At 39.0% G+C, this 19716-nt stretch overlaps 1 protein-coding gene across 3 annotated transcripts in view; it reads left to right on the top strand.

Moving 5' to 3' along the window:
* The window catches only part of CDK19 (cyclin dependent kinase 19), a 149234-nt gene that overhangs the window by 90241 nt on the left and 39277 nt on the right, over positions 1–19716 (top strand). For all 3 annotated transcript variants that reach the window (XM_030316158.1, XM_030316161.1, XM_030316160.1), the window contains exon 4: positions 2042–2182. In XM_030316158.1, coding sequence (XP_030172018.1) covers positions 2042–2182 — 141 coding nt within the window. The remainder of the gene's footprint in view (positions 1–2041; positions 2183–19716) is intronic.

Here is a 19716-nt window from a genome sequence, read left to right as displayed (position 1 = left end):
CAATTCTAAAGTTTTTAAGTTGGGAATCAAGATGCTTAAACATTTTATCCAAGGAGTTGCTAAAAGTAAAAAAAAAATCAAACTTGGCCGGAAGTTCAAATTTTGGGTAATTAAATTCTGACTTAACATAGTGCGGTTTGTCATCTACATAAAGTCACACATCTGTTTAGGAATAACTTTGACAGACTTCTCGGTCTTTAAGGAGCTTTCAGAGTTTATGCTATTACAGCATATTGATAACAGTGTCCAGTGAATTTTTCTCCATTCTTTTCATGGATATTCATAAAAATGATGTTTTCCCCATTTCTCCGGGTCCTTTGTGGGTTTGGATCCAAGAGTTACTTGATAAATGTACGTACTTCACCTTGAACATCAGTGGTATGATGAAAGAACATGCAGTGCATTGGACTGATCGGGTCCTGTAGAACCATGTCGTTTGTAACATGATGGCCCTTAGCCACGTGTGCCTAGTGAGCACCTGAAGTGTAGCTGGTCTAAATTGAGATGTACTGTAAATATAAAATACACACGGACTTTTGAAGACTTAGTATGAAAAAAAAAATCTCATTAATATTTTTTATTTTGATTCTGTGTTGCAATGATAATATTTTGAATAAGCTGGGTTAATTAAAATATACTACATTAATTTTACCTGTTTCTTTTTTTTTTTTCTTTTGCTGTGGCTATAAAATGTTGAAAGTTATATATGTGTAGCTCCTATTATATATTTTCTGGATACTGCCCCTCCATATAAACCCTAATTTTCTATTAGTTCCTTAAATAAAGTACATGTTGTTAAACAGCTTATGAAAAAGCAAGAAAGCTCTGTTAATAGGTTAAAATTTTTCTATGCCATTTGGCCATTTTTAAGTTAGTGGAGCATTATTGACAGCTTTACCAGTGTTGTTCAATAGGGGTTTACATGACCTTTATTTTTTTTTTAATTTTTTTTAATGTTTTTATTTATTTTTGAGACAGAGAGAGACAGAGCATAAGCAGGGGAGGGGCAGAGAGAGAGGGAGACACAGAATCTGAAGCAGGCTCCAGGCTCTGAGCTGTCAGCACAGAGCCTGATGCAGGGCTTGAACTCACGGGCTGTGAGATCATGACCTGAGCCGAAGTTGGTCCCTCAACTGACTGAGCCACCCAGGCGCCCCTACATGACCTTTAATACCCATCATGTTGTGTTTTGCACAGGGGTGAGGCAAAGATGGAGGTGGAGGTTTGGGGGACAGGTAGCATATCTTCCCTATCAAAATGTTGTTATCATAACCTACAAAATAACATGTGGTCATAAAAATTTGAATATAGTGATCCAGTTGTATTTATTTCAATGAGGTTGAATTCCGCTTTTTTCTCTCCTTCCTCCTTTCTAATGATTTCCTATTTAATATTAACTACTAGGAATATATCCTAATTTCATCCTATGCCAAAAGAAGGTAGACTTTTGCAATAATTCAAATGTACACATAGTCAGTGACATTATACAGATTTACTAAGTGCTAACTTTTTATACAGTAGTAAAGATTTAAGGGCATGTAGTTGGCTCGGTTGGTAGAGCATGTAACTCTTGATCTCAGGGTCATGAGTTTGAGCCCCATGTGTGGCATGGAGTTTACTTAAAATAAAATATTTTAAAAAATATAGTAAAGAATTATAGAGTATTTTTTTCTTCTCTTTTAATCTTTCATTCTGTCAGTAGAGAATACAACTAATACTATATTTTTTTTCAAAAAAAAATACTAGTACTGTTTTTATGCAGTCTTTTAAGTATCAGTGCTTTTTACCTTTTGGTTCTATTTAATGAAAATCTTACTGGTTTCAGTAAATCTAGTTATTATACCCACAATAACATTGTCACACTCACCCCCAGTATAGGTCCCTTATCATTCAAATTATTTTTCTTTGTGTCATTATTGGCCTTTAATAAGTAATTTTTAAATGTAGAGAATTCATTGTAGACTTGATTGTGTTTTATTGATACAAATATTAGCAGAGACTATATGTTATAATAGTATGTTTTATTTTTTTTAATTTTTAGCACATTATTAAGTTTCACCGTGCATCAAAAGCAAATAAAAAGCCCATGCAGTTGCCAAGATCTATGGTCAAATCATTACTTTACCAGATTCTTGATGGTATCCATTACCTCCATGCAAATTGGGTGCTTCACAGAGATCTGGTAAGTATGTTTCTTTTAAATTGATCAATATGGGTTTTTTTGACCTCTTTTTAAAAATACCTTTTCTTCTTGGTACAATTATTATGAACATTGATTATAGAAAATTTTGAAAATACATAAAACCAAAAAAGAAGGAAATAAAAATCACCCATAAGCCTATGCTTAAAGAGTACCCTTATTAACATTTGGTATATGTTCTTTCATTATATTTATGCATAGCTATAAAATGTCTGTGTGGTTTTCAATGCATAATTGGTATAATCTTAATGGAATAGTCACGTGTAAAATAAGTACCTTTCAGTCCATTTTGTTCTTCACATTATTGCTCATTTTCAGTAAAAATATTAATAATTAAATATTGAGTTCTTACTGTTTTTTTCCCTTAAGAGCTAAACGGAAATAATGACCCTGCATCTAGTAAATAGAACGTTGTCAGTATTATCAATAAAGGTTGTTATCAGTATTATGAACAAATCAAATGTTTGATTTTACCTTTTTTTCAGTACACATGTAACAAACATTTGTTAATGTCAGATTCTATGCCAGTTATCTTTGCATTGTTGTTATTTTAGTTTATGTTGATGAGATTTTTTTTTGTTTATTTGTTAGAAAATATGGGTACTGAATAGTTGTAATAATCATGAGTTTAAAATTGGAAGTTTTGTTCCTAACTCTCCTTGAAAAAATGGTTTCAAGATCATTATTTCTTAGGCTTTTGGAGATTCTAGGGATATGGTAGGGATGAATCTAGGTCAACTCAGTTTTACTAATTGAGGAAAAGTATTTATTATAGAAAGGAATGAATACACAAGAAGATCTAGTTAGTACCTGTGGCTACATTGTCAGGCCTTGTCATCTGACTTGACCGTCTCTTGCTGTGGCATTGAAGATAAATTGGAGCCAAATGCCAGTGACCACAAAGATGGGTTTACCATTTCAACAGATGCATTTCACCTCATAATTTTGAACTGTAAAGTTCTCAAAGACTTCCACCTATCCACTTTACTATTAACCATGAATCAGCACATTTTTCTGTGGTTACATGAGGTTGTTCTAGATCAAACCCTCTCCTTCATTAATTTTTTATGTAATTAACATAAGCTATGTGAGTTATTTTTGAGGTCATGATCACGTTTGAATCATCGATCAAAATCTTTTATTGAAGACTGACTAATTTCAACTCTTCTCTTTTTTCACAACACTGTGTATTTTATTCTCAATAACATAGATTCACAGATTTTATTTCTGATGTTGTCGCCTGAGTGTCCACTGGGACTAAAACTCAGGATGACTAGGACCTGGTTTTCTCTTTGTTGGCTTGCTGCTGCTTTAATGTCTATATTAGTTATGGCATCACCCTTTTCTCAGCCTAGAAAGTTCTTTTACCCCTTGCAAACCCTTGCACTGTACATCTAGGCCTTGCCTGGTCTTGTCAGTTTCATCTCTAAACTCTCTCTTCCATCTGTCTATTTCCATCTCTAGTGCCTCATTCCTAGTTCAGGCCTTTATTATCTCTTTCTTGCGGTATGGTACTAGCCTCTTAACTTGTCTCCTTGCAAACAATCTCTTTCCCTTCCATCCACTGTAGACCTTCTGGATAATTACACAGCTCCTGATCAAGAACTTTGAAATAGTTCCTCATTGCTTACAGACTAAAGCTCTAGTTCCTTATTGGGCTTTCAAGGTCATAGCAGATATAGCTCCAACTGTCTTTAGAATTTTTCTTTATCCCAATCCTGTAATCTTTCACTTACACTATACCATTAAACTATTGATTGTCCCCTGTGTCATCCTGAGATTTCCTGCCTCAATGACCTTTATTTATTACCCCATCTGTACATATTCAAATACTACTTGTCTGTGAGGACTTGCACAAATGTTAAAACTTTTCCTCATATCCATTCCTACTTGGAAATAAGATCTCCTTTTTTTTTTTTTAATGTTTATTTATTTTTGAGAGCGAGAGAGACAGAGTGTGAATTGGGCAAGGGCAGAGAGAGAGAGGGAGGCACAGAATCCAAAGCAGCCTCCAAGCTCTGGACACAGAACCCGACGTGGGGCTTGAACTCACAAACTGTGAGATCATGACCTGAGGCGAAGTCGGACGCTTAACCGACTGAGCCACCCAGGCGCCCCAATAATCTCTCCTTCTTGTTGGTTGCCGTTGTACTTCTTTACTTCTCTTACGGCACTTATCTGTTAGTATTATAGTGGCTGTCTTAGATCATCTTCTAGACCATACACTTCTTGAGAGAGTAGGGTCTACGAATCATTTTGGCACACCAGCAGTACTCGAGTACACAACAGGTACTGAGTAAATATTTCCTCAGTGAATTAATATGAGTAAGAATAGATTCTTACGGTATGCTTCTGGATCAAGTAACATATTTATACTTCAACACACTGTCCTCAATAAACATTTATTATTACCTTGTGTGTTTAAAGCAAGGATATATGGGGACAGTACACATACGATTGCATTAAAGACCTTCTCCGGAGTTTACTCTCAGAGAAGAAACACGACATACGCATAAACAGTTATGCTGTAAGATAGATGAGAAAGATGGTGATCATGGCTACGTGATAGGCACAGATTAAATGCTACTCAAGCTTAGAAGAGGTTATGAGGAGGGGATGAGGGAAAGTTTCAAGAGAGCTGCCACTTGAGCTAGACGTTGAAGTAGGAATCTACCCTGTGAGAGCCTACTCAGTTCTTTTCGCTGATCATGAGTACTGATAGCTGGACCACATTGTCATGGTTTTGCCAAAGTATTTTCAGGAGTAGAAGATTTAAACTGTATGTTTACTTGAGATGGATTCTCTAGTAAGTATAGAAATACAAAGCGTATCACATATGAATGTGGTGTTGAAAGCATGATGAGAACATGCAAAAAATTATTTTTTGTGCAATAGAGTTGCAGTTTCAGTCGGTGAGTGGTTTTTCTTAATGCTTCGTTTCCCATTGACATAAGAAATTGGGCTTTACACTATTTGTTAGTCACAATTATTTCAGAGTATATACTGTCTCTGCAAGATCCAGAGTTAAAGGTGTTAGAGTAAATGTGAATTTGCAATGTAATAATACAACCCCCCAAATATAAAAAGTAAATAAAAAAATCAGTGTTTTGGACTTTAAAAAAGAAGCATTATATCATCAAAGAAGGTTGGGGTTTTTCTTTTTAAAAAAAATTTTTTTTTTGACATTTATTTTTGAGACAGAGAGAGACAGAGCATGAACGGGGGAGGGGCAGAGAGAGAGGGAGACACAGAATCGGAAACAGGCTCCAGGCTCTGAGCCATCAGCCCAGAGCCTGACGCGGGGCTCAAACTCACGGACTGCAAGATCGTGACCTGAGCTGAAGTCGGACGCTTAACCGACTGAGCCACCCAGGCGCCCCAAGGTTGGGGTTTTCATTGTGATTGATTATATATCTGTAATAGTAGTTAGCTATGTCATATGGATCCTAAAATTTACCAGAAGTAGAGAATTTAAACAGTCACTAAAAATATTACTTACATTGAGGAATTGCTTTAAAAAGAAAGGAGAAGAGGAGCTAAATATATTTATCTTGGCTGAGACAATGAAGTAGAGACATAAGTCTATAAATATTTGGAACTTGTAAACACCAAGGGAAAAAAGATGTATTTTAATTTTATAGCAGGATATAGCTAAGAGTAAGAAGATGAAATATAGGATGACTCACTTTTATGAGATTACTGTTCGGGTAGGTTGGAAGGATGCCAAGATAAATAGTTGATCCTGTTTTCAAAATTATGAGCTCCTGGGGAGTAAGGATCATATCTTACTAATTTTTGTATTCCTAGTGTTGGCATATTGTTTGTGCTCATAAGTTACTTGAATTTCAGCAAGGCATCTGGCAATTGCACGTTATTCTTTAGCAAAGAGAAATAGTGGCTAAATGGTTGTATTGTTAAGTAGATTTACGGCTTCTTGGTTATGAGTTTTGCTACTGGATCAGTGGCATAAACTGAACTGTGCGTTAAACCATCTCTTCATCACTTTATCATATCTCAGTACCTAAAACATGATAAATGCTAGGTCTTTATCAAATGAAAGATCTGAGTAAATGCTCTAGGGCCCTGACCTGCTCTGACTTTTATTTTTTATTTTTTTATTTTTATTTTTTTTTTCAACGTTTATTTATTTTTGGGACAGAGAGAGACAGAGCATGAACGGGGGAGGGGCAGAGAGAGAGGGAGACACAGAATCGGAACCAGGCTCCAGGCTCTGAGCCATCAGCCCAGAGCCCGACGCGGGTCTCGAACTCACGGACCGCGAGATCGTGACCTGGCTGAAGTCGGACACTTAACCGACTGCGCCACCCAGGCGCCCCTGCTCTGACTTTCAAAAAATATTTGTGGTGGTTCCAAACCAAAACTCTAACTTTAGTTTTGAATGGTAATTATTGTTCATAATAGTGGGTGAATTTGTACTCTTTTGAAGTCTATGAGCACAGATAACTATCTTTTGCAAACATGGTACATGGAAATTTAGTTGAGGGAGAAAATAATTTTGTAGCCAGTAATCTTTTGGGTTTTGTTATTAGTTACCATCTACTGCACTTTTGGATTGTCAAAAAGTCACTTCTGACACAGACCTAAAGACTTATTTATTCTATTAGAGGTTAATAGTAGTAGTAGTAATAATAATAATAATAATCATAATAATAATAATAAACTTGCCAATTCTTAGAGTCAAATGTAATTCAGCTGGTTAAAGGAAATGATGTAATAGATATTCTAGCTATAGAGAAATGTGTAGTGTATGACCCTGGATACTTTGTCATGCTAACTAATGAAGAGCTATTTTAGTTTAGTTTTATTTTTTTCCTCATGATACCTGCTCGTTCAGGCAGAATACTTGATTTTTTTAAAAAATTATTTTAATGCTTATTTATTTTTCAGAGAGAGAGAGCGCGCGCGCAAGTGAGCATGTGTGGGGGAGGGGCAGAGAGAGAGAGAGAGGGAGACACAGGATCCGAAGCAGGCTCCAGGCTCTGAGCTGTCAGCACAGAGCCCTATGGGGGGGGATCGAACTCGTGACCGTAAGATCATGACCTGAGCTGAAGTCGGACACTTAACCAACTGAGCCACCCAGACACCCCCAGAATACTTGATTTTTAACAGCATTCTGGGTTGTCTATGACATGTTCGCTATGTATGTTGTAAGTCTGTATTAGTTACCTATTGTCGTATGTCAATTTGCCCCAAAACTCAGTGGCTTTCAAGACGTTTAAATATTTATCATCTCATAGGTTCTATGGGTCAGGAATCTAGGTGTGGCTTATCTGGATCCTGTTTTACAGTCTCCTTAAAAGACTGCAGTCACCTGGAGTCTTGACTGTGAAGCATCTGCTTCCTTATTCAGTCACGTGGTTGTTAGCAGGCTTCATTTCCTCCTGAGCTGATCGGTGGAAGGTGAAAGCTTTCCTTGGTTCTTTGCCACCTCAGCTTCTCCACAGACCATCTTACAACATGGCAGTTTTCTTCACCAGAGTGAGCAAACAAGATGGTGGAGAGTGTGTGTTAGCAAGATGGAAGTCGCAGTCTTCTGTTAGTGAATCATGGAAGTGACATCCCATCGCCAGAGGTCACTTTTCCAGCCCACACTCACAGGAAGTAATTACACAAGGGTGTGTTTACTGGGGGTGGGGATATTGGAAACCATGTCCGAAGCTGCCTACCACCAACTTTAAGAGACTTTAAAATGGATCCTATTATTGTCCTATTTAGTAGAAATATAAAAGAAAAATACAAGTCCCTCCTTTCCATATTAAAAAGTTGCTTGAGTGGCAAGAGGATAGTTCTGGTTCTAAAGAGCTAAAAAAATATTATAATGTACCAATTATCCCTTCCCTTTTACAAACATTCTTTAGTGATTTATTTCCAGAATTTGGCATATGTTCCTTGCATTTCCTCTCCTCTCCTGTGCCCTCCATTCCTCCTGCACCCACTATTGAACCACAAGTTTAATCTTCTTAAATCTAGAGGGTGTGTTCAATGGAGACCCAGGATTTTTCACTTTGAACCTATCTAGAGATCCCATCTTTGTTAAACTGTCTGAGGCCTACGCTTATCACTGCTACTTTCTATTCTCTTTTTCTCACATTTGTGTCAAACAGGGAAAAATGCAAAGAAAAATTTAAGTTTCCCACGGTCACTAGTGCTGCCGAGTTGTAACAGGTAGCTGACGAGAAATGTTATAGTTCTTCAGCTAAAAGAGAGCATTTGAAGACTCTTTACGAATGTCATGTATGAAAGTCCAATGTACAAAACTCACAGATGGCCTCTTTTCTACTCAGCTGGGGAAGAAGTACTGTACTGTTAATCTTTGTGAAAGTGTGATTAAAATAAGTGCTTGGCGGTTGGAGAATGGCTAGAAATATCTGTGTGCAGCTCTTCATACCTTGTCCGACAGGGAGATACATTAAGTCTTTAATTTTGTGTATACTAAAGACGGCCTGACAAGGTGAATGTGCGACACTGCAAAGACACCCTTAAAATCTGATTGGAGCCATCATGCTGGCATTTTGAAGAATTTTAGTACTGTCTTAGAGTTTAGCCTCGCTTAGTTCTTACGAAATGGGAGCTTGGAGATCTTAAACTTAAAAAACATATATACATTTCTAGGAAAACTAATCTTGATCCGTAAGCCTCAGTTTACTCATTTATAAAATTGAAATAATGATAGGGACTTTGTACAGTTGTTCATCTCCTAGTCTTAGCTCCAGAGTTCCTGAATTCCTCCTAATTTCCATTCTGTAGAAGCTTCTGTACATTATTCTGGATCCCACCAGCAATCCAGAGATGCCCATTCTTTCAACTGCCTTTCCCAGGATTCCTTTATTTTTTTAATTTTATTTTGAAAAAATTTTCAAATGTTTATTTTTGAGAGAGAGAGAGAAACAGAGTCAGGGAGGGGCAGAGAGAGAAGGAGACACAGAAGCTGAAGCAGGCTCCATGCTGTTAGCACAGAGCCTGATGCCGGGCTCAGACTCATGAACTGTGAGATCATGACCTGAGCCGAGGTCGGATGCTCAACTGACTGAGCCACCCAGGTGTCCCACTCTCCTCCCCCGCCCCGCCACCACAGTTCCTTTAACCTACAACTCTAGCCCTTTCTTCTTTACAGAGTGGAGCCCTATCTGTTTATTATTTTTTATTTGATTTATTAAATTAACATGCTAATTAAAGAATTATGGCAGAAAGTGGTATTTATTTTAATATGACTTAATCATTATAATTTCTTTTAGAATTCAGAGCTAACAACGAAAAAGGAAAATATGGCTTGGTTATTTTCTAACTTGCAATTTCAGGTGACTTTGGACAATTACAGATCTTGTCATGCTGAAGAATTACACTGGGGTTGCTGCTGGTGACCTTTGGTTCCTTACTAGTTCCTTAGAGCTGGGCCCTTGAGAGTCTGTGGCCCAGCAGTTCATGTCTCCAGCCTGAAGGCCTTTGATGGTAGTGATGTCATCCCTGTGCAGGGACTCCTGTTCTGCCAGTACACAGGGCCTTGTGACAATCAGGTGAGATAGTGTTTCTCAAGGTGCTCTAGATACTGTGACATATACCTGTGTCACAGGTGGGCTGTGATTTTTTTGGCATGACAGGTTTTCCGTCATCCACACCCACAGCCCAGTCATGGGAGTGTTCTGCAGAATACACATCTGTCCATTTGAGTTGAAGTGTAATGTCCCATCTGTTCCATAGACAGGTGATACACACTAAGAATTACACTTCTAAGAGGGCCAGCTTCAAAGGGGATGAGGCCTCTTAAGGTTCAGCTCAGGGACAGGGCTCTTTTGATGATCCCTGTCAGACAAACACAGTACCGTAGCCTGTACTGACAAACCCATGTATCTAGAATGTGGTTTGCCAAACTAACTTCAAAGTCGCTAAGAGGTGATAGTCCAGATACATTCCACAGTGGCAGGAATAGCAGGAGCTGGTTAAGAATCAAGGGCTACAGACAGGACCCCCAGCACTTTGAGGCCTGTGTTTAAAACTGAAGAACCATTTCAGGCATACTATTTTATTAAATTACTATTATTGAGGTAGAATTTGCATATAACAAGATGTACCCATTTTAGTTACAAATTGATCAGTTTGGACAAATGTATATACCAGGGTGATCACTACCACAGGCATCCTGTGTGACTGGCACCATAGGATGATTCAGGATCTCTTATTGAAAGTGATGGTGTCTTCATCAAGAAGAGATCTTATATGCATGAACTGATTATTTCTTTGGGAGATTGCATATGGTGATTATTTTGGGTGATAAGATTCTCGACTAAGCATTCATCTAAGTAGAAGCCTTCTGGAGGTGAGGGCCATAAATCAATTAAGTGTTGTGCATTTTCCAGGTCCACTTTTGTTCTCATAACCCTGGCCTGCAGTGCATTTCTTAGAGACTTGAGTTCTAATCCTGGGTCTGCCACTGTCCAGGGACAGTGAGCTTGGTTAAGGTTGTAGTTCTTTCCCCTTGGTGTCTTCATGAGTGACGCAAGAGGGCTCAGTTTCATAATTTCTACCTCTGACATCCTTCTTTTTTGGGGCAAAAGTTCTCACATATTTATTACTGAACCAACCCACTGGTGCAAAAGCATAGTAACAGAGAACGATCATTGTCCTGGATAAAACATGACTATTGTTCAGGTAGGCATGATGTTTACAGAGTGAGAGGATGTGAGCACATGACCTTCATGCAGCAGAAACACAGGTGCAATCCCATATAGACCCAGGTTGGTTCTTCTCTCATGTCTCCTTTTGGAGCCGCACCTGATTTTCTCACCAGTTTTCACCTGCAGGCACTGGGGAATGGGACAATTCTGCTTTTGATTCTGAAAGTCTCGTGAGAAGACTTGGCCAGGAAAAGTCATCCGCACCCATCACCGTGGTGGAGAAAAGGAGAAAGGAGCTCTACCTCTGACATTCTTAATTGTCATGATAATAAGACTGAATTATTTGATTTGAATATGAATGTCACAAATGTAAATCGAAAACTACTTTCTACTAGCATTGCTTCTCTGAGGACGGATTGTACTCATTAATGAGTAAGATAGAATCTGAATGTCTGTGCAGCACTCGTGCTGGCATTGCCATCAGTGTGGGATTTATCTTGATTATACTCTTAGTGACCTTGCAGTTAGTTAGGTAAATAGCCTTCTAGATACCTGTGTTTGTCTTGCATTAAGCTTTTTATAATGGCTGCTTTTTATTGGTTCTTGTTCGAGAAAAGAAAACCTTATCTCTGCTGTTCAGGCCTATAACCACTCCTAAAAGGCTGGAACAAAGAAGTGTATTGTTAACTGTTGTTTGGTGCTGGGGTGGCAGGCATTGTTTATTATGAACACCCAGGTTTGATTAACATAGATTATTCAGATTGACCTACTACAGATCCCCCTAGACCATTTTAAGGTAACATGAAATGAATCACAGCATTTAATATTATAGTCTACTCCTGAGTTACAGATAGCTTGCACCTAGTTGTAGATACGTAATTTTGAACTGAGAAAGGCATTTTTGCTTAGAAACAGTTACGTTCTCTGAATACAAAGGCCTGTTCAACCCACAATATAGCTATAAAGTGTGACACTTATAGAACTCTGAAACCTAATTGTCATTTTAACTACATTATTATTTATAACAGGATTTCTGTGAAGGAAGTGCTGGTTTACAGAGTTAAGAATATTTGCTGTACAAACACTTTGACCTCCTAATATGTACCGGGCGCCATGTTGGGCACTGGGTATACACGGATAAATAAAATACAATCCCTTCCCTCAGTGAATGCATGGTGGAGAAGAATACACAAACGGATCAGCATAAAACAGAAAGGTTTTGAAAAGACATTATGAGGTGCAGTCGGGGATTGGCTGTGCATAAAGTACTGAGAGCACAGGAGGAGAGCACCTGACCAGTTGGGATGGGGGCCGTCTTTGAGGACTCACACTGAGCTGAATCTAAAGGATGAGTAGATATTTAGAAGATGAAGGGGGCATTCCAGGCAGAGGAGACAGCTTAAATAAGGGCACGGGGTAAGAAACTGCAAGCACGTTGGTATCACTGAAGCAAAGCAAGAAATGGTGAAAGAAGCAGCAGAAGAGAAAAGTAGGGACCCAATCATGGTTAATCTTCACCGGCATGTTTTGAAGCATGGACTTTTCCTGTGGTCAGTTGGAGCTGAGCCGGTCAGGTTTCCGCTTAGGATAGACCACTCACACCGGGGTACGGAGAGTGGGTCGGAAGGTGCAGGGATGGCAGTTTTATCAGGCTATTGTAATCAGCGGGTTGAGAAATGATGAAGGCCTGGCTGAGGTAATCAAGTGAGGAGGGGAAATAGTCGACAAATATTTAGGAAGTAAGATAATCAGATCTGAGGATTAGATAGATTTGAGGGATAAAGGACAGGGTGTTCCGACTTCTGCTTTTGTTGATTGAGAAGAGAATACCAGAAAAACAGGAAAAATTCAGTTTGAACACTCGAAGTTTGAGAGGATTGTGGAGATGGCCAGCGTACCGTTTGACGTAACCGTAAGCCATATAGAAGTTTGGAGATGTATGGTTATGGATTCGAGAATCATTAGCATATGGGTGGTTGCTGAAACTCCAGAATAAACCAAAATCAGATTTTTTAAAAACCTGTTCTATCCACAAGCAGAGTGTTCCTATGAAATCTTTTGGAAGCTGAAATGGAGGAAAGTGAAGAAGTACTAACCACTGATTTACATGGAAAATTTTTTGAGCATTCCCAGACCCCCAAAATAACCTCTCTCAGGCTTTTCTGATGCCTTAGGACACATCTCGCTAACAGATGCACAAAATAAATCCAGAGAAAGAACAGATGTTCCTAGTTGAAAGCTATGGCAGGCTGATGCTGAGTGTGGTCTTGGGGAAGGAGCCCGGTGGGGGCCGTCTCCCCGCTCGGGGCGTGCTGGCTCTGTGAGGGCTGCTGCAAAGCAAATGCTAAATGCTGTTTTCACTTTTCACCTTTTTTCCTAAAAGCAAAAATCCTCTTCATGTATCTTTCAGTTAGAAAGAAATAGGTATTAATGCAGATTTTTTGTAAAAGTAAAGTGGTATAACTGAACTTTTGAAAAGCAGGGGATACCCATATTCAGAAGTGAGCTTGGCATGTTTTGGGGAAGGTACTGACTCCAGTTTCTTGCAACTTCATTCATGCATTCATTTATATTTTTATTTTTTCCTTAAGATTTTATTTTTAAGTAATCTCCACACCCAATGTGGAGCTCAAACTCGCAGCCCCACGGTCAAGAGTCACATGCTCCACCAACTGAGCCAGCCATGCGCCCCACAGTTTCTTTTAAAATTGAAAACTTTCCAAAAAAAAATTGAAAACTTTCAGGGCACCTGGGTGTCTCAGTTGGTTAAGCGCCGACTACGGCTCAGGTCACCATCTCACAGTTCATGGGTTTGAGCCCCGTGTTGGGCTCCGTGCTGACAGCTCAGAGCCTGAAGCCTGATTTGGACTCTTTGTCTCCCTCTCTCTCTGCCCCTCCCCTGCTCACGCTCTGTCTCTGTCTCTCAAAACTAAATAAATGTTAAAAAAAATTTTTTTTAAAAATTGAAAACTTGCCTACCAAAAGACCATGAGTACTAACCACTGACAATTTTTATTCACTCATCCAATAAATGTTTATTAAATATTAAGTCCCTGGATTTCAGCAGATACAAAAAGCAGTGACAGAAATATCCTCCCTGCCCTTTGGGAGGTTCCAGTCATAATGATCAGATTCTTCATATATGTAAACCCTCTGCTATCAATGAGGTTATTTTAAGGGGTTAACAGGGATGATAAACTGACTCTATTAGCAAATGACTGTTGTGTTTGCTAAATGATAAAAGAAACAACAACATATTTATCTCCCCCTTAGTTCGCTGCTCGATTTGTTACGACACAGAATCTGTTTTGTTCAAGGTGAACAATGGAGAACAGAATAAAGAAAGGCACAAACACTGATGGTTTTCTCCTGGAATGTACTTTTGTATCAGATGTGAGGAGAGTTGTGTGCTACTACATTTATTTTTTATTTATTTATTTAGTTTGGTTTTTTTTTAATTTTTTTTTAATGTTTACTTATTTTTGAGAGAGAGACAGAGCATGAGCAGGGGAGGAACAGAGAGAGAAGGAGACACAGAATCTGAAACAGGCTCCAGGCTCTGAGCTGTCAGCACAGAGCCCAACGCGGGGCTCGAACTCATAAACCATGAGATCATGACCTGAGCCGAAGCCGGATGCTCAACCAACTGAGCCACCCAGGCGCCCCAACTACATTTAAATAAAAGAATAGTTGTAGCCATCAATACTAGGTTAGCACTATTCATTGTTTAAAAACTAGTCTGATTGATGTTCTGATTGGTTTTGTCCCTATTATTCAGGGTTGTAGACAGTTGTGTTTGTATTTTCCTCTCTTTATTGGTGCTGATAAGAGTCATCTTGTGGCTTCATATTTTTGTCCCAAATGTCCTGGGGTGGGGAGCACAAAGCAAATGTAGTAGGGCACTTGTGTATCTTTAGGCCATTCTATTTATGAAGTGCCAATTAACTAAAATTAAATTTAACCCTGTGGAAGAAAACTGATTCTATAGGAGGAAAAAGCAAATCTGAAGTACATGTAAAGCCTCATGAATGTAAATTCAAGAATTAATAACTAAATCCTGCTAAAATGCAGGTATTTCAAGAATAGTTTTTAAGTAATCATATTGCTTATCACATGATTTCCCTGACTTTGGCCTTTAAAATGCAATGTAACTAAAATGAACCCTGTGGCCTTGATGTGTCTATCCGATTTTATTGCTGATAACTTAAATGCGAAGCATCCAACTCCTGCCATTTCTGCGGTTTCTATGGTAACTAAAGTGTGCAAACCCAGCAGTATCACTTTCTTTCACAGCTGGCGTTTTGTGTTCGCAGTAAGAGGAGTTTTAGTAAAGCATAGTCTGTGTTAATTGGGATGTAAGTAGGTCAGAACGACTTTGGTATCCTCTCCTCGTTCTTTTTGGTGTGTGTGGGTGTAGGTGCGTGTGCGTGAGCTGCAGTTCCCTTTATATTTTTTTAAAGGGTATACACTCACTTAGATCAATTACTATTAAAGTTAATCTTTTGAAAATTAAGCATAATATCTGGAAAAATGACTTGATTTGGAATCTTGAAGATTAGGTGGAGTTCTGAGACTTGCCCCAGCCCTGTGGGCCCTGGAGAATTCCTGTTACAAAAAAGGAAATGATTGATATGAAAATGCTTTGAATATTTAAATCCTTTTTATTGGTGGTCATGACATTTATTTTGTTGTTATTGTTCTTTTGAACCATCAAATATCTTATGAGCTGAACATGTATTTACTTATTCTTAACATTTATTTACTTGTTATGTGTAATCCCAGTTAAGGGGTGTGTATATTTTTTAAATGTTTATTTATTTTGAGAGTGGGGGGAAGGGCAGAGAGAGAAAGAGAGAGAATCTCAAGCAGGCTCCACACTCAGCCCAGAGCCTGACGTGGGGCTCAGTCCCACGACCCTGGGATTGTGACCGGAACCCAAATCAAGAGTCGGATGCTTCACTGACTGAGCCACCCAGGTGCCCCAAGGTGTGCATTTAAAAATAACATCCTGTGTAATTCTAGATCGTCACCTGACTACAGGAGCCCTTCTCTGTGGATACTGCCCAAACTCTGCATTCCTTTCTCAGACTGTATGAAAGAGCTTATAGCCACTGCTCCCCACTGTACATGGGGACCCCACAGTTAGAGATTCCATAAGCTTCAAGTATCCTTTGTAAAAGGTATTTTTGGGCACCTAGGCGGCTTAGTCGGTTAAGTGCCCTAACTCTTGGTTTCGGCTCAGGTCATGATCTCAGGGTCGTGGGCTCAAGCTCCAAGTGTGGCTGAGGGTGGAGTCTGCTTGAGATTCTTTCTCTCTCTCTCTCTCTCTCTCTCTCTCTCTCTCTCTGTCTCCGCCCCTCCTGTGCGTGCTTTCTTTTTCTCTCAAAATAAATAAATAAACTTAAAAAAAAAAGATATTTCTACAAACTTCAGTACCAGTTAGAATCCCTGTTTCTCTCTCTCTGTATCCTCATTCCACTGTGGAAGGGGTCGTTGAAAGCTATTCTCTGTTTCTACACAGCATGACTGCAGGAACTTCTAATGAGAGTTAGCTAACAGTGATCTAAGACCAGCTTCCTGCTCTTCTGCCATTCAAATGCTCATCATCTATTTTCATTTCTTACGTGAAGCAACTTTGCTCCCATATCACATACTTTGTGTTTTTATCTTACAGCTTTATTTTGGAAGGATTTAAGCTCAAAATGTAAAATTACAAATAATGTAGCAGAAGATATATAAGATGGTTGATTTGAGGGGCGCCTGGGTGGCGCAGTCGGTTGGGTGTCCGACTTCAGCCAGGTCACGATCTCGCGGTCCATGAGTTCGAGCCCCGCGTCAGGCTCTGGGCTGATGGCTCGGAGCCTGGAGCCTGTTTCCGATTCTGTGTCTCCCTCTCTCTCTGCCCCTCCCCCGTTCATGCTCTGTCTCTCTCTGTCCCAAAAATAAATAAACGTTGAAAAAAAAAATTAAAAAAAAAAAAGATGGTTGATTTGATAATTCTAAGATTTTTTTAAACGTTTTATTAATTTAAGTGATCCCTATATCCAATGTGGGGTTCAAACTCATGACCCCAAGATCAAGAGTCGCATGCCCTTCTGATTGAGCCAGCCAGGTACCCCAAGAATTGTTATATCCCAGAGAGTCTGTTCTCCCTAAGGCCTTCCAAAGTATACTCTAATTCTGCCTTTACCTTCTTCCCACTTATTTGGGTCTCTTTCCCTGTGTCTGTCTTCTGTAAATGCCAGGAAGTTGCCTTTTTTTATCTTTCATTCTATTGTACCTGAAGACCACCTCTTCCTTTTTAAGCTCTCTTAGCTTCTAGAACCCTATGCTGTTTTCTCACCTTGGTTCCTCCTTCATAGGTTTTTCCCTGGGCTCTTTTTCCTCTAAACACCCTTTATTCCTCTCAGCATTATTCATTTTTATTAAAAAATGCCATTTCTTTAATTAGAAACAATGCCAAAAAATATAAAATCAAACATTATAAAAATATATAATGTAGAAAATGATAATCTCTCCATATTCTGTTCTCAGAGATTTAGCAAAATGCCAAAATCCACATTGTACAACCTGTAAAAATTATGGGTAAGATAAAGTAATATAAAATGATGCCAATTCTAGTCATGTAAAACCATCATTCTGTATGATTGACAACCCCGCCCATCTTCACCTTACCTCTCCACTGCTTCTCCTACACTAACTCTCCTGTCATGTTGACTCCAGCTGCATTGACCTCTTTGCTCTTTCTCCAGTTAGCCAGGCTGCTAGCTCCCCAAGGTTTCCTCTCACTGCTATCCACCATGGCCTTGCCCTTCTGCAGATCTTCTGGGGGCCCTCACCTACTCTCAGAGTGCAGGCCAGACAGTGCTCAAGAACTTCTCCAAGTCTGGTACACAAGTGACGTGTACCCAAAGCAGAAGCATTGGGAACAGCAGGCCGGACTTCTGTTTGGTTTCCTTGTCTCTAGAATCATCAGTGCCTTATCATTCTGTCCTTCCTGATGCCCATTGTTCTCCCTCACAAGTCTCCAGTTCTCCAGGCAAGCGCCTGTCTCAGGCCTTTCCAGCTTCTCTTTCTCTTTGCCTACACTGCCCTTCCCTTATATTCCAGCAGCTTATTACTCTACTTTCTTCAGGTCTTATCCCGAGTGTTAGCTTCTCAAGGAGACATTCTCTGAGCAATTTAAATAGCGCTTATTACTGTTGAAAATGACACCCTTCCAGCAGTGCATATCCCCATTCTTTGCTTTATTTTTTGTCTTTACAAAGACTATGTGCCTTACAAGGTGTAACAGTGGAGAGCCTGTCACTTACCCCAGTAACTGGAACATCACCCATAGCTTGCTTCTATTTATGCCTTTCCCCCCATCCCATCTTCCTGCCTTGTCAAGAATAACAAATATCCTAAGTTTTGAATCCACTATTTACTCCTTTTTGTTTGTTTATTTTGAGAGAGAGCACGAGTGGCAGAGAGGAAGAGAGAGAGAGAGAGAGAGAGAGAGAGAGAGAGAGAGAGAGAGAATATCCCAATTTCTACTGTCTGCACAGAGCCCAAGGAGGAACTCGATCTCACAAACCATGAGATCGTGACTTGAGCCGAAATCAAGAGGCAGATGCTTAACTGACTGAGCCACCCAAGCATCCCTACATTATGCACTCCTTTTTAAAAATAGGTTTATCACATTTGTATGTGTGCCTAAATAGTATATTCTTAGCTTTGCTTGGTTTTAAGTTTTAAGAAAATGGCATTCTGCTGTATATAGTCTTCTAAACTTGCTTTTTTCACTCAGCATAATGCTGCTAAGACGCAAACATTTTTTTACCTTTATTAGTAACCTCCAAATTTTCATTGCTGTTTTAAAATTCATTGTGTGCTTCTACCACAATTAATTTCTCCATTTTCCTGTTAGCTAGAAATTTGGGTTGTGTTCAGATTTTTTTTTTTTTTTTTTTTGACAACCTATGCTGCTAGGAACATTCTCTGGTGTGTCTAAAAATGGAATAACTGAGTCGAAGGGTATGCAATTGTTCAGGTTTGCAAGATGATGTCACATTGTTTTCCAAAGAAGTTGTACCAAGTTATTCTCTTAACAACAATGTTTTGGAGTTCCCCCTGACTTCCCACTCAGCAGTTCTTAATTTTTAACCAAGTACTAGGTATAAAATGGTATCTCATTTTGATTTTAATTACATTTCCCTCTTTATTAATGAGACTGAACATCTTCATATGCTTAATGGTTAAATGTTTCTTATTTTGTTAAATGCCCGTTTGGACATTTTGCCCATTTTCTATTAGGTTGTTTTTATATTGATTTGTGGGAGTTCTTTATTCTGGATACAGAATCTTTGTTACTTATCTGTTGCAAACTTCTTCCATTTGTGCTTTGTCTTTTTCTTTTCTTTATTGTTGGTGGTTGAAAGTTATTTTAATAGCCAGATTTGTCGGTCTTCTCTTTCGTGATGATTTTTTATATCTCGTTTTAGAAATTCTTTCCTACCTGAGGGTCAGAAAGATATTAGCTATATCCTGCATCTCCCCCCCCCCCCACACACACACAGTTTTAAAGTTTTGCTTTTCATGTTTAATTCCTTAATCTGCTCGAAACTGTTGTATGGATGATATGAGACAAAGATTCATTTTATTTTTTTTCCCACTGGGATACCTGTTGTGCCAGCACCATTTATTGACTAGTTCCTTTTTTCTCCACTGACTCTGAAGTTGCTCTTCTCACAGCATCATGGTTCCGCCTGGGTTCTCCATTCTATCACATTGATCAGTTTCGTCTATCTCTGTACCAGTATCATACTGTCTTTACTATGGCTTTAAAATAAATCTTGGGGGCGCCTGCGTGGCTCAGTTGGTTAAGTGTCCTACTCTTAATTT

This window comes from Lynx canadensis, chromosome B2 (assembly GCF_007474595.2).
Source record: "Lynx canadensis isolate LIC74 chromosome B2, mLynCan4.pri.v2, whole genome shotgun sequence".
In the NCBI taxonomy this organism is placed as follows: Eukaryota; Metazoa; Chordata; class Mammalia; order Carnivora; family Felidae; genus Lynx; species Lynx canadensis.
Note: the sequence above shows the minus strand (reverse complement) of the source record. Positions and strands in the feature narration are given on the sequence as shown.